Raw genomic sequence first — 15,095 nt, 5'->3', positions numbered from 1 at the left:
AAATGAAACTTAATTAATTCATTTCAAATCAAACCCACTTCATGAGTTAACATCACCTGGAAACTCTGTCGATGCTGTGGCAGCCAGCACAACTCCTGCCCTCCATCCCTGGCTGTCACAAGCAGCTCTGAGCAGGGATAACGTGCTGCATCCCCATCCCTCACCTGCTGCAGGCCAACCTGGGAGGGCAGGAAGGGCTGGGGCTGCCTGGGTTTGCAGATTTGCTCTCCAGCACACGTTCCCTTCTGGAACAGCACTTTCCTGGGCTCAGCATTGCTGCTGGGAGCCTCTGGCTCATCTGCTCTCCTTCCATCTTCCCCTGGCTTTAATTAGCTGATGTTTCCACTTCCCTGTTCTGTGGAGCAAGGAACCTGTGTGGCAGCGCAGCCTTTTGCTAAAAATACAAATTAAAGAAAAAAAAAACCAACTATCAGAGCGTGGAAATGTGAATGAATCCGGCAGCTGTGTCAGCCCTGGAAATTTCCTGCAGGGTGTTTGTAGATCTGCAGTGAGCAGCACCTTGTCAAGCAGGTACAAGTCCCTGCTGTGTGTGGGGAATGGCCAAAGCATTGTTTATCAGCAGGAAAAGCTCCAATTTTAATAACACAGCCCGAAAGTCAGAGGGAGAAGGAGGCTCTGCCGGTCTCTGCCTGCCCCTGCAGCAGCACCCAGGCTGGGGGTCGGTGTCACCTGCACAGGGTGGGGACATCGGGGCCCCCGTGGGGAGGAGGCAGCAGAGGTGGCACCCAGGGGGCTCCGAGCAGGAGATGCTGCTGGAGAAATGCCCCAGCAGAGTTTCTGAGAAGGTGTCAGTGTGAAGATGAGTCTGGTGGGTATCTTGGGGGGCTTTAGCTTCCACCAGAGCTCCAGGAACAGACCTCAGGCTGCCTGGGGAAGGAGTCCCTGCATGGGGAAGGAGCCTGCAGAGGGTTTTGGTGCCAGGGATCGGTGCCAACTGGGACAAAAGCAGCTGCAGGTCGGGACAGGCAGAAGGAACCTCGGAGCTGCGCAGACCTGGGCACCCCATGCTGTAAATCCGCGCTGAAACTTCCCTTCCAAAACACTTTCTGCCTCTCTTCACAACCTCCTTCCTTCGCAGGCAGCAAACTTCTGGCCTCTGGGAAGCTGTGGTGAAACGCAAGCAGCGACCTGTCCCAGGCCAGGCTGCTCTGAGAGCCGAGCAGGAGGCAGCTCCTGCCCCGAGAGAAGAAAGCTGCAGTGGGTGACGCGTTCCTGGGAGCAAACACCCAGAGCAGGGCCAGGTTTTTAATTATTGTGTGCAAGGCTGGGGTCAGGGCTCAGCTCGCTGCTCTGCTGTCAGCTATGCTGCAGAACAGGATGTCGGATTAAGGAGTCTCCAGCCAAAGAAGCCGTGCCCAGGACAGCAGGGGACAGCAGGGAAGTGAAGGAGCTGGGTGGTACCGAGCACTCCGGGCACTGCCAGCTCACACCCAGCGCTCTGGGGCACAGCACGGACGGGTTCTGGGGGCTGGAGCAGCAGGAAAGGAACCTCACAGGGCTGCAGGATGAATTCCACTCGCCCTGGCTGCAGGTGAGGGGCTGGGGATCACCTGTCAGGACCTACCTGCCGAGCCTGGCCAGCACAGCCTTATCTGCAGCAGGGTTAATGTGTAACCCGGCTGTGTTTGGTTAGCCCAGAAAAGCAAAGAAGTCCTGGGATAGGCACGGCCGGGACAAGGAATTGTGCAGCACGGAACGACGGACGGCCCGGTAAAACAACAAAACAGATTCATAAGAATTTCTGGTCCTGTTTTTCTTTGCTCTCTGTGCTTTTCCTGCTGGATGGGCTGCGGGTGAGGGGCTGGGGGGCTCTGGGTACTCTGCTTTGGAAGGGTGAAATGTGGTGGGGGATTCACCAGCAAAGGATGAGGTGGTTTGAAAGTGCTGGTGGTGGGAGGAAAGCAGGGGAAAGCTGTGCTCAGACCAGCAAACAGCTCAAGGAGCTGCTGGGGTGCTCCATTTACCTGCTGAGATAGGAGGAAATTCAGATTTACCCCTGACTCCTTTCCCCCTGAGCTGGGATCCTTCCCCCTGGGCTGCTCAGAGCTGGGACGGTGCCTGCGAAGGGGAATTTGCTTTGGCTTGTGCTTGGTGCCCTTTCCCAGGCAGGAGGGGTCTGGTTGCTCTGCCCCAGACAGCAAAACCGAGCTCTTCTAAGCCGGGATGAAGAGCTTGGAGTGGTGCTGGCTGGAAGAAAGTAGCCTCTTCTCTAAAGCAATTAGCATTAATTGCTACCCAGCACCTCTTTGATGGCCCCGTGGGCTTTTAAAGGACAGTTATGGCAACGGCCACAGCAGCTGAGGGACCTGGCCTTTGGATTTCGATAAAAAACAGCTTCTTCCAAATACGTTTTTAGCTGGGGAAGAGAGCTACACCACTGAAACCCAGCTATAGAACAGCTTTTTGAGTACCGTGTCTTGTAAATCAAACGCTCGGTCGCGTTTTTAGCTTGTGGCTGTTACTCACCGCAAAGAAGGAACTAAAATCCTTCTGAATCATTAAAACTGCGGGTTTCAACACTGATTTTTTCCCCTTTCCTGAGTTAGATGAGTGTGCTGGAGCTGTAATCACATCAGAGAATTAATGGGCAGGAAAAGGAACTTCTTGTTTTGGTGCAGTTCCTCACCCGGCGGGTTCAGGCTGAACTTTGCCTCTCGTGAGCTGGGGCTCGGTGGGTGCCAAAGCCTTGGCAGCTGCTTGAGGTCCCTGCAAATGCTGTTTGAATGAGAGAAAATTATTTTCTGGTGGTTAGGGGGATCCTCATGGAGAAAATGCCTCCCTCCTGGCCCCAAGCAGCTGCACACTCAAGTTCCAGCAAGGCTTTCACTTCCCCAGGAGGGTTTTGCTGTCAGAAATTTGGGAGGGAGGCAGCCAGGAGCAGCACAGCAACCATGGTCAAACCTCCAGCAACTTAGGAGTCGATGCAAATCTATAAATCTATTGATAAAAATCTAAATTTCACATTGTGGATGTTCCAGTGCAGAGGCCTAAAGTCCCCCAAGCTCAGCTCTGCTTCCCGACAGCTCAAATCCCTGGCTGTGAAGGGATCTGAATCCAAAGAATCCAGGGAATTGCTGTTCCAAAGCCACCACTTACTGCAACGTCACTTAAGCAGTAAATAATGCAAAGCTGAGATTGGAATATTAAACTCCTCCTGCATGGAAGGATTAGATCTGTCAGGGCGTGGGTGTTGAAATCTGATTTTTGCGGCATATTCCAATTATAAAAGAATTCTTTCAGGGTCTAAGGCTCTGAACAAGCAGCCAGTTCTGCTCACTTATCGCTGGATCTAATTCCCTGATCCTGCTAGGAGAAAAAAAAGCAGCAGTGTGTTCCTGCCGGCAGGTTCCAGCACAAAGGGCTCCTCTGTCTCCCGAGGAGCAAATCCTCTCGCGTGGGTCCCTGTGTCTTGGAGGGGGTGTTGGTGTTTGTTTTGCTGCTCCCTCTCGCCCCCACAGCCCAGTTCCCTCCCCAAAAACGGGCTGGTGCACGTGGAGGAGACTAATTGGCGGTGCCAGGAGGTTTTGGGAGCTGGGTGTTTTGCATTTGACACCTCCTGTGGGTGCTCAGCAGGGATAACTGTGCCCTCTGCCACCCTGCTGGAATCCCAGACCCAGGGGTTTGTCACGCTGGGGTCCCTCTGGTGATGGAAGCATCCAGAAGAGCATCAGTGGGATGCTGCTGTGAGCAGAGGGGACCTTGGGGTGCTGCTCCAACCCCTCTGGGCACAGCCCTGCTCCCCACAAGCCGTGCCAGCCCCGTCCCCAAACACACCCAGGCGTGCCCCAAAGGCCTGGGGACACCTCCCTGGGGACACCTCCCTGGGGACACCTCCCCAGGGCCCCCAAGGAAGGGTGGCAGAGGCAGCTCCTCGCCAGGAGGAAGCCCTGACAGAGCGAGGATGTGAGTAACCAGCAGCATTTCGGGCCAGCACGTTCATAAACTGGAGCTGCAGGGCTGGCACAGGGTGTGGCAGAGGAAAGAGGTCCCATGAGTCGGGGCTGGGATTTCTGAGCTTCTCTGAGCCTGAGCTGGGCTTACAGCTTTGTCTTGTGCCTTATCCACCCCTCTGAGATGGATCAGATGATCAGAGACCCACCAACACGAGCTGGCTGTGCAGAGATCACCCCGTTTCCAATTATTTTGGAGAAAACTTCAAGGATGATTTTTAAAAACCCAGCTGTGCCTTCTCCTGGAGCCTAAGATGGGGCACAGCTCCTCCATCCAGCAGCTTCAGAGCCTGCCTGTCCTCCCTCCCAGCGTGCTTGAGTCACCCCTGGGGGAACCTCACAACTTAATCCTTCTCCTTTCTCCTGCTCCAGCCGGGATATTTCCCCCGTGGCAGCCTCCAGGGCAGCCCGTGCTATGCCTGGGAAGGAGCTGGGGATGGCTGGCTGCAACTCTGGCAGCTGTGACAGCATGGCCAGCACGGCCTCCAACCACTCACAGCGGGTGAGTAACCCCGGGGAGCCCAGCCCAGCTCGCCCCTCTGAGCTGCACAAGGATTTTGGGGGGATCTCAGCTCAAATCTGCTCTCAATCCGCTCTCCATCGGTGCTTTGGAGGCAGCTGGAGGCCCTGAGACAGCACCAGGACCAGATGAATTCCTGCCCCAGAGCACTGCCAGCCTTCCCATTCTGCCCTCACCGCTGCAGGGGCTGCTCTGGGCCAGGATGGGATGAGTGGGGTGGGGATCCTCTCCCTGCAGTGGGGATCCTCTCCCTGCAGTGGGGATCCTCTCCCTGGGGTGGGGATCCTCTCCCTGGGGTGGGGATCCTCTCCCTGCGGTGGGGATCCTCTCCCTGGGGTGGGGATCCTCTCCCTGCAGTGGGGATCCTCTCCCTGGGGTGGGGATCCTCTCTCTGCAGTGGGGATCCTCTCTTTGGGGTGGGGATCCTCTCCCTGGGGTGGGAATCCTCTCCCTGGGGTGGGGATCCTCTCCCTGCAGTGGGGATCCTCTCCCTGGGGTGGGGATCCTCTCTCTGGGGTGGGGATCCTCTCCCTGGGGTGGGGATCCTCTCTTTGGGGTGGGGATCCTCTCCCTGGGGTGGGAATCCTCTCCCTGGGATGGGAATCATCTCCCTGCAGTGGGGATCCTCTCTCTGGGGTGGGGATCCTCTCCCTGGGGTGGGGATCCTCTCCCTGGGGTGGGGATCCTCTCCCTGGGATGGGGATCCTCTCCCTGGGGTGGGGATCCTCTCCCTGGGGTGGGGATCCTCTCCCTGGGGTGGGGATCCTCTCCCTGGGATGGGAATCATCTCCCTGCAGTGGGGATCCTCTCTCTGGGGTGGGGATCCTCTCCCTGGGGTGGGGATCCTCTCCCTGCAGTAGGGATCCTCTCCCTGGGGTGGGGATCCTCTCCCTGGGGTGGGGATCCTCTCCCTGCAGTGGGGATCCTCTCCCTGGGGTGGGGATCCTCTCCCTGGGGTGGGGATCCTCTCCCTGGGGAGGCTGCTGTGCTGCCAGGGCTGCCGGGATCAGAGCAGCCGGGCTGAGTGACTGCACTGGAGCGAGCTGAGCTCCTCCAGTTTCCCCAGTTGAGATGAGTTTGGACCGTGGGTGTAGATGTGGAATTCTTCACTGTCTGTCCATTAAAGCTTGTTTGTCTCCCTGCACCGATTCCGAGACTGATGGGCTAATTACATCCTGCCTGACTCGGAGCATAATTGATATGTGTGAGAGCAGCCCAGGCCTGGCAGCTTCTCCATTTGCTGTGTTGCAAACCAGAACCAAACCCTCCGAGTCTAATGGGGATGGAAGAACTGGTTGTGATACTGCACAGGAGAAGATTTGGATAAGGTGTCTCTGCAAAACAACTCCACCTGGGATAATTCCTGCCCCGTGCTCGTTGATCTGATGTGCATTCCATCCTGCCCTGTGCTTCATTTTGTCCAGGACAGATTGCAGGAATCACTTTGATATCTGATATTGCAATAACACATCTCCTGGTGCTCAAAACAAAACAAAAATTCACCAACTCTTGCTCATGGTATGAATATATATATATATAAGGGGGGTAAACCACTCACACACACATAAAAGAAAGTAAAGACACATAAAGAAAGTAAACCTCTCTCATATACATACATATATGTGTGTATATAGATATTTGTGGTATAAGATAAATCTCTCTTTTACATGTGTATGTGGTACAAAGTAAACCTCTCTCATATATATATATATAGTATAAAGTAAACTTCTCCTATGTATATATATATACATGTGTATGCATATATATTTCTGGTATAAAGTGAACCTCTCTTTCTTTTAAGTGTATATGTTGTATAAAGTAAACCTCTCAGATATATATACATATATGTGTGTATATATATATGTTTGTGGTATAAAATAAACCTCTCTTTCTCTTACATGTATATGTGGTATAAAGTAAACCTCTCATATATATATACATATATGTGTGTATATATATTTGTGGTATGAGATACATCTCTCTTTCTTTTACATGTATATGTGGTATAAAGTAAACCTCTCATATATGTACATATATGTGTGTATATATATATTTGTGGTATAAAGTAAATCTCTCTCATATATATGTATATATGTGTGTATATATATATTTGTGGTATAAGATAAACCTCTCTTTCTCACGAGCACATCTTTCTGTTTCTTGCAGAGTGCCAGCAGCTATGATTATTTATCCGTGGAGGAGAAGGAGTGTTTGCTGTTCCTGGAGGAAACCATTGGCTCCCTGGATGCAGAAGGAGACAGCGGCGTGTCCACGGATGACACGGACTGCGGGGGTGAGCTGGAACCCTCCACAGCCTCGGAACCCAGGGCAGGGGGCAGGATTTGGGGGGCTCAGGGGTTCCCATCCCTGCAGAGCATCCCTGTGCTCTGAGCAGAGAGCCCCAGAGCATCCCTGTGCTCTGAGCAGAGAGCAGAGCCCCAGAGCATCCCTGTGCTCTGAGCAGAGAGCCCCAGAGCATCCCTGTGCTCCGGGCAGAGAGCAGAGCCCCAGAGCATCCCTGTGCTCCGGGCAGAGAGCAGAGCTCCAGAGCATCCCTGTGCTCTGAGCAGAGAGCAGAGCCCCAGAGCATCCCTGTGCTCTGAGCAGAGAGCAGAGCCCCAGAGCATCCCTGTGCTCCGGGCAGAGAGCCCCAGAGCATCCCTGTGCTCTGAGCAGAGAGCAGAGCCCCAGAGCATCCCTGTGCTCCGGGCAGAGAGCAGAGCCCCAGAGCATCCCTGTGCTCCGGGCAGAGACCCCCAGAACATCCCTGTGCTCTGAGCAGCAGAGCCCCAGAGCATCCCTGTGCTCTGGACAGAGAGCAGAGCCCCAGAGCATCCCTGTGCTCTGAGCAGAGAGCCCCAGAGCATCCCTGTGCTCCGGGCAGAGAGCAGAGCCCCAGAGCATCCCTGTGCTCTGAGCAGAGAGCAGCCGAGCCCCAGAGCATCCCTGTGCTCTGAGCAGAGAGCCCCAGAGCATCCCTGTGCTCTGAGCAGAGAGCAGAGCCCCAGAGCATCCCTGTGCTCTGAGCAGAGAGCAGAGCCCCAGAGCATCCCTGTGCTCTGAGCAGAGAGCAGAGCCCCAGAGCATCCCTGTGCTCCGGGCAGAGAGCAGAGCCCCAGAGCATCCCTGTGCTCTGAGCAGAGAGCAGAGCCCCAGAGCATCCCTGTGCTCCGGGCAGAGAGCAGAGCCCCAGAGCATCCCTGTGCTCTGAGCAGAGAGCAGAGCCCCAGAGCATCCCTGTGCTCTGAGCAGAGAGCAGCAGAGCCCCAGAGCATCCCTGTGCTCTGAGCAGAGAGCAGAGCCCCAGAGCATCCCTGTGCTCTGAGCAGAGAGCAGTGAAGCTCTCTTTATATAAATATATTTAGTATATAAATAAGATATAATTAATATAATTATTATAGATAATATAATTATTATATATAATATAATTCATTATGTAATAAATGTCATTAATAAAATATAATAAATATATAAAATTTAATATATAATATATAACATATAATATATAATATATAATATATAAAATGTCTAATATATTATATATTATATAAAATATATAATATATAAATATATAATATATAATAAATATATAATATATAATATACTATATATTATATGTTATATATTATATATTATATATTATATATATTATATATTATATATTATATATTATATAATATATATATTATATTTATATTATATATTTATATTATATATATATATTTTATATATATATATGCTCAGAGCAGGGATCAGCAGCATGGTGGGGCTGAGCAGAGGAGTGGGAAAATCATCTCTGCCCCCTCCAGCTCCCTCTCTCTCTTCCCAGATGTGGGCAATGGGATTCCCGCTCGGAGCAGGGATCAGCAGCGTGGTGGGGCTGAGCAGAATGGGAAAATCATCTCAGCCTCCTCCAGCCCAGGCTGCCCCAGCGCTCCCAGGAACATCCCTGCAGCAAATGGAGCTTCTGGCAGCAAAGGAAGGGTCCCCACGGTGCCAGCGGGAAAAGCAGCGCAGGAGGTGCCCAAGGAGGGGCTGGAGCGAGCCAGCTCTGGAAGCCACACGAAATCCGTGATTATCCGGCCTGCAGAGCCCTTCCAGGATGAGCTGGAGTGGTCACGCAGCCCTCGCTCAGACACCGAGGGGGAGGTGACCAAGGAGACCAAGATCCGGACTTTGTGGGGCCAGCAGGAGAAATCCACGCTGGAAGAGGCCCCTCAGGACCCCGATGCCAAGCGTGGGCCTCCAACTGCCCCCAAACCGCGCAAGCTGCCCCCAAACATCATCCTGAAAAGCAGCAGGAACAGCTCAGTGCCACTGCCCACCGAGCACAACAAAGTGAAAGCAGCACCTCCACCCTCAGCCACCCCTCAGCCCAGCCCTGCCGGCGACAGCGCTGCTGAAAAGGGGAATTCGGGCCACCTCGACCCCAGGGAGAAGGAGAAAGCCCGACGGGAAGCTCTGGAGAAGTTGGGACTGTCCCAGGCCAGGAGGGAGCCCAGCGCCCAGCTCCATCCCCACCCCAGGGAGACGCCGCTCCCCGTCCCTGGGCAGCCTGGGGAGGGCTCCGTGCCGGGGATCCGGCAGATGACCTTCAAATCCAACACCCTGGAGCGCTCCGGGGTGGGGCTGGGCAGCTCCATCAGCAGCAGCAGCAGCAGCAAGGAGCAGAGCTCCAGGAGCAGCAGCAGCTCCCTGGGCAAGATGTCCTTCATCGAGCGCCTGGCCCCCAGCTTCCTGCGGGGCAGCCGCCCCCGGCCCACCTCCCTCGGGCCAGGGAAGGACTTTGGTGGCCTGAAGGAGAGTGAGGAGCAGGACAAGAGCAGCAAGAGGAGATCCCACCCTCTGCCCAGCTTCCCCAGGCCCTCGCGCTCCGCCGTGAGCGTGAAGATCTCCCCGAAGGCCGCGGCCGACGAGAACCGGCGCGAGGCGCTCAAGAAGTTGGGGCTGCTGAAGGAATAGCTCGTGGGGCTGATGGAAAAGGGGCTTTTCACCCCAAATCCAGCGGCCTCGGGCACGAGCATCTGCTGCCAGCTCCTGCCCCAGTGCTGTGGGAGAGGTGTTGGGAGCTCCATGCCAAGGAACGCTGCGTGGACAGAATATTTTGTATTTAGCAGATGTGTGTGAGCTGTTTATACAAAGCATCTCTCAGCGTGGACAGGGAATGTTCTCCTGCAAGGGCTTTAATGCATTTGGGGATTCATCAAAACAGGGAAGCTGTGGAATTAAGGGTTTGGCTTATTTTCAAAGGGGTTGCCTGTGGATAAAGCGTCTCTGGGAAGAACTGCTGGACTTTGCTGCTCCTTTAGGACTTTTTGGTGGGTTTTTTTTTTAATTAATTTTATCACAGCCTCTGAGGCCTGAGCACTCACCTGCCACATGAAAGCGCCTCCTGAAAGCACCACTGCCTGCTGGGGGGCTGCACAGACATCCCAGTGCCTCCCCTGCCACACTCTGCTCTCCCACCCAGCCCTGAGCACCTGCATCCAGCACCTGGAAGAGGCTTGGACTGCAGGAAGTGACAGCCAGAGGTTGTGCTGGTGTCAGATCCAGATGTGCTGCCCAAAATGGGGCCGATGCAAGGCTGGGACAGCTCCAACTCATCCCTTCCAAGCTGTCCTGGCACCTCTCAGGCCCAGCTGATGCTGCCAACACCTTGGGGAGCAGAGGTGGTTGATGTCCCTAATAAACCTGTGTGTGATCAGAAAGGGCCGTGTGGTGCAGATTTATGTGGCAGTCAGGTAAATCTAAATAGCGGAGTTGAAAACAATTCTGAGACAAAGGATGAGCCAGGTCAGGTCTGACCCACCTATAAAATGGAATTATTCTGCCAGCACAGGCAAAGTCTTCCATGGAGCAAGCTGGGATAGTGGGAGGTGGCCCTGCCTGTGACAAGGGGAGGAACAAGGGGAGCTTTAAGGTCCCTTCCAACCCAAACTGGTCCGTGATTCTGTGAATCCTGGCTCTCCCTGCAAGCACAAAGAGGGGCTGTGGAATTCCCGGTGCTCCTGTGCTTGCTGGCAGGCTTGAACCAGCCCCATGTGCAGCAGAGCTCCCACCCAGCCCCGAGCTGCTCAGGCTGGGGATGTTCAAGTGCAAATGATCGATTTTAAATGCAGAAGGTGGGAGATGCCAAGTTGAGAGCTGAGTAAAAGCGTCAGCCAAGCTCCTGCCTGGGTTAAAGCTGCATTTTCATCCCTGTGCTCCTCTCCTCTGACCACTCTGTCTCACCCAGGGCTGATTCCAGCTCTGCCTGACTGCTCAGCACCTGCATGATGCAAGTCCCAAGGAAATCTCACCTTGTTTATCTAATGAGAAAGGAGGAGAGCATTAAGGACTATCTCAAAGCATTTTTGCCCTGAAACAGAACCTAAACATTTCTAAACCGGATTGTTTTGGAAACAAAAGGTTTCTCTTCCGATCTTTGGCTTTAGCCAGAACCATTGTGTGCTGGTGTCATGAAAGCTGAGTTTTGTTCAGATTTCCAAGGGGAAATCTCACTCCCAAAGATCCCTTATCAATCTGTGACGTGGTGATGCTCACAAACAGGAGCTGGTATGACATGGAAACAAAAGAACAAATTAAAACAGCAGCCCAGAGCAGCAGGGTCATTCCTCTGGGAATGAACTCCACATTTCTGTGCCTTTCCTGGAGCTGCCAATGCTCTGGGCTGAATCACCACGGGCAGGCCCCGTTCCACGAGCAGGCGTTGCTGTCTAGTCCTGCAAGGGGAATATGGAATTTTACCTGCTGGATCTGTTTGTAGCCCTTAGAAACGGAGCTGTTCATGCCCCAGGGCTGTGACCTTATGCAAGAGCAGGCCCATGACTGTGCCTGCTGCCCCCCAGAGCCGAGCCCTGCTGCTGGCAGAGAGATCCTGCTCCTGATCCTGCTCCTGATCCTGATCCTGCTGCTGCCCCTGCTCCTGATCTTCATCCTGTTCCTGTTCCTATTCCTATTACTGCTTCTGATCTTCATCTTGTTCCTATTCCTGCTCCTGCTTCTGTTCCTGCCCCGATCCTATTCCTATTCCTATTCCTATTCCTATTCCTGTTCCTGTTCCTGTTCCTGTTCCTGTTCCTGTTCCTATTCCTATTCCTATTCCTATTCTTATTCCTATTCCTGCTCCTGCTCCTGATCTTGATCCTGTTCCTATTCCAGCCCCTGCTCCTGCTGCTGTTTCTGCCCCTGATTCTGCTCCTGCTCCTGCTCCTATTCCTATTCGTGCTCCTGTTCCTGCCCCTGCTCCTGATCCTGTTCCTATTCATATTCCTGCTCCTGATCTTGATCCTATTCTTGCTCCTGCTCCTATTCCTATTCCTATTCCTGCTCCTGTTCCTGCCCCTGCTCCTGATCCTGTTCATATTCCTGCTCCTGATTTGATCTTGATCCTATTGCTCCTGCTCCTCTTCCTATTCCTATTCTGATCTTGATCCTGTTCCTATTCTGGTCTTGATCCTGCTCCTGCTCCTGCTCCAATTCCTGTTCCTGCTCCTGCTCCTGCTCCTGTTCCTGCTCCTGCTCCTGCTCCTGCTCCTGCTCCTGCTCCTGCTCCTGCTCCTGTTCCTGCTCCTGCTCCTGCTCCTGCTCCTGCTCCTGCCCCTGCCCCTGCTGCAGGGGCCGAGGCCGCCTCAGCTCCACCTGGAGCACCTGCAGGTGCTTTCCTGCAGCCCAGCTGCTCCCTCTGCCTCCTGCTGCTGGAGACTTTTCTCCTCCTGGTACAGCTTTGTGTCAGAATAATTCACTTCATTGCTCAGCTACAAACCAGCATTTCCCTGCTCCTTTCCCTGCATCAGCACCTCACATTCCTTGGATTCTTTCCGTGGGTCAGCACCTGCAGCTCTGTACTAGGGTGCCCTCCCCTTGTCTCAGCAGCTCCAGCGAGGTTTGGAGAGGGATTGAAAGCCTGGCTTGTGGCAGCCTGAGCCTTTTTGGTATTCACAGACTGTCTTGGAAAGGTTCTGCTGCTGCAAGGTCAGGGATGGAAGGGATTGAGTGCAGCTTAGTGCTGCCAGCAGTTAATTAACATCAGTAAATTGTTTAGTGCAATTGCCTCCACGGGTCGGTCCCTGTCTCTAAGGAAAGCCTGCGGTAGTTTGGAAATGAAATTGCCTGTAAGGAACAAGGGCTCTTGCTTTGTCATCATCATCAAATCATGGAATGGTTTGGGTTGGAAGGGACCTTAAAGCTCATCCAGTTTCACTCCCCTTCCACAATCCCAGCTTGCTCCAAGTCTGGGTGGGGGACAAAGCAACACAAAATCTACCCCCAGGTTCAGCCAGAGCCCAGCAGAGCTCCTGGGTTCTTGTCTGGGGACCCCTGAAACCAAAATCTGATTTCATGCTCTGGCAGGGGATGGGATGAGCTTTAAGGGCCGCTCCAACCCAAACCATTCCATGATTCTGTGAATCTTATTCTGGGAATATTTAACTTGATTTGTGCCTGGAAGGCAAAATCCCAGCAGAGCCCAGACACAAAACAGCCACGAAGAGAGATCACAGCCTTGCAGAAGCAGCAAGTCTCAGAAGAGCTGGTAAATGTACCCTCAGTGTCTTCATGCAGATTATCCAGACTGAGTTTATGTGTCAACAACGTTAAAAACAACAAAGAAAACACCCAGCTTTGCATTTTGCACAGAATATTCATCTAATTCCTAACCATCAGTCCCACCCTGGCTCAGACGTGTCATTTCCATGTCTGCATGAGCCTGTCAGGACCTCCTGTCTCAGTTAAAAACACCTTTCATTAAAAGATAAAAATTCAGGAGCAGTGGCTGGTGGGATTCTGGCAGTGTCAGGGAACAGCAGCTGCACCAGGCCACAGCAGAAATAATTTGTGTTAATAACAGCTCTTGTGTCTCTAGGGTGGCACTGGGGGAGCCCTGGGGCTGAGAGGTGGGGAGGGAGGCTTGGATGCTGCTGAACCAAGCTGGGAAACACCAAACCTGGTGCTGAAACACCAAAGCTGGTGCTGAAACACCAAACCTGGTACTGAAACACCAAAGCTGGTGCTGAAACACCAAAGCTGGTGCTGAAACACCAAACCTGGTGCTGAAACACCAAAGCTGGTGCTGAAACACCAAACCTGGTGCTGAAACACCAAACCTGGTGCTGAAACACCAAAGCTGGTGCTGAAACACCAAAGCTGGGCTCCAGGATCGAGCTGGGCTCGCTCCAGCTCTGTGGGAGATGCTGGAGATGTCTGAGGCTTTTTATCCACATTCCAGGATGGTTTGGAGCTGAGGCTCTGCCCTTCCCTGCTCACAAGGAGACAAGAACCCTCTCCAACCCCACCATGCTTCTCTCCATTATCATTTCTTTTCTTTTTGCCCCTGTTCTTTGTTTCTAAAGGAATTGTAAACGAGAAAAGGCCCAACCTCGTCACTGCAGCTCCCACCCGTGCCAGGCTTGGCCCCACAGAACCAAGAACCTGCAAAGAGGAGCCCCACCAGGGACATTCCAGCCTTTTCCTGCTGTATTAAAACAATCAGGGTTTCTTGGTTTGGGTTTTGATTTCCTCCATTTGCCAGTGATGCAAACTTACCCAACAATATCTTCACCCAGAACCAGACCCGGTGTTCCTCGTTCCTGCTCTGAAATCCCAGGTTTGGGATCACCCTGGCAGGGCAGGGGATGAGGATCTCCACTCCCCTGAAACCTCAACTCTTTCCTTCCAAACACCTTTGGATCTGGAAGTCCAGGAAGAGACAGACAGGGGCAGTGTTGTTCCTTGCAGAGGGGTTCATGTGCAGCAAAACCACCCCTGGCTGCTTCCAGGCAGGAGTTTAATCATTAAGTGGGCACTGTGGAGCAGCCAGGGGTTGCTGTCATTTATTAATTGCAGCTCTGAGCACAGGCAGGCTGTGCTGAGGTGCTGGCAGCAGCCTCCACATCTGCACGGGGATGGAACTCCTGGGATGGAGCCTCTGCCTGTCCTGGTGCTGCTCCCAGGGAGAAGATTCCCCGTCCAGCACGTGTTTGTCAGAGGAAGGAAAAGGAATTTCCTCCACAAGCACAGCCCAGAGGAATAAATTCTAAAAAATTGAACTCTCCTTTAGCAGTGGAAGGTGCAAGGCAGTGCCCCAGGAGGGTCTCCTGTAATTCCATGGTTTATGAATCTCTAAAATAACGCTGGGTGTTCCCAGGGGGCTCTCACCATCGCTTGTATCCCATTTTATCACTCACACAAAGCCAGCCCTGGTGCTTTGCTGCTCTCATGGCAATAAAAACCCTCAGGCAGAGCAGCTCTGCTGGAGCCCAGCCAAAAGTGGGGGATTTTGGCTCAGCTTTGGTACAAAACACGACAATTACTGCCATATAAGAAATCATATCACGATTAACAGCGCAAAACTGCTCGGTGGGGATTTATCTCCAGCCAGGGAGGTTCCAAAGGCCTTCAAGGATTGTCCGACACAGGAAACAATCTGCTCTTCACACCCTGTCTGACCTGAGAGGGGAAGATCAAGGCTCTGGACCCCACAGGACTGGAGAACCGTGTGGTTCCTCTGAATGTCCCTCTGAACCCCTCACACTCCTCACCTGAGGATGTTCTGCAGATCCTGGAGCTGCTGGAGCCCCCCCACAGGTGCCAAGGGTGGGTTTTGT

General features: G+C 53.1%; 1 protein-coding gene across 3 annotated transcripts; it reads left to right on the top strand.

The window, feature by feature from the left end:
- Nucleotides 1-969: 969 nt before the first annotated feature.
- Nucleotides 970-11,574, top strand: C23H1orf116 (chromosome 23 C1orf116 homolog). Of its 3 annotated transcripts, none has more exons than XM_058856072.1 (4): nucleotides 970-1,552; nucleotides 4,344-4,473; nucleotides 6,658-6,784; nucleotides 8,321-11,574. In XM_058856072.1, the coding sequence occupies exons 1-4, from the start codon at nucleotides 1,527-1,529 to the stop codon at nucleotides 9,451-9,453; spliced, it is 1,416 nt and encodes a 471-aa protein (XP_058712055.1). In that variant the 5' UTR covers nucleotides 970-1,526; the 3' UTR covers nucleotides 9,454-11,574. The 3 variants fall into 3 exon arrangements, with proteins under 3 accessions (XP_058712055.1, XP_058712056.1, XP_058712057.1); XM_058856073.1 differs by lacking the exon at nucleotides 970-1,552 and adding an exon at nucleotides 1,559-1,814 and having other exon boundaries at nucleotides 8,321-11,573; XM_058856074.1 differs by lacking the exon at nucleotides 970-1,552 and adding an exon at nucleotides 1,559-1,731 and having other exon boundaries at nucleotides 8,321-11,569.
- The last annotated feature ends 3,521 nt before the right edge of the window (nucleotides 11,575-15,095 follow it).

Source organism: Poecile atricapillus, chromosome 23 (genome assembly GCF_030490865.1).
Source record: "Poecile atricapillus isolate bPoeAtr1 chromosome 23, bPoeAtr1.hap1, whole genome shotgun sequence".
NCBI classification, from domain to species: Eukaryota; Metazoa; Chordata; class Aves; order Passeriformes; family Paridae; genus Poecile; species Poecile atricapillus.
The sequence above is the reverse complement of the archived record's forward strand: the minus strand, read 5'-3'. Positions and strand labels throughout refer to the sequence as shown.

What these genes read in the sequence shown, in the direction of transcription:
- C23H1orf116 (XM_058856072.1), top strand. Translation starts at nt 1,527, where the DNA reads ATGAATTCCACTCGCCCTGGCTGCAG. An exon ending in TCCACTCGCCCTGGCTGCAG is followed by an intron (nt 1,553 to 4,343) that starts GTGAGGGGCTGG and finishes CTCCTGCTCCAG; the next exon opens with CCGGGATATTTCCCCCGTGG. An exon ending in CCTCCAACCACTCACAGCGG is followed by an intron (nt 4,474 to 6,657) that starts GTGAGTAACCCC and finishes TGTTTCTTGCAG; the next exon opens with AGTGCCAGCAGCTATGATTA.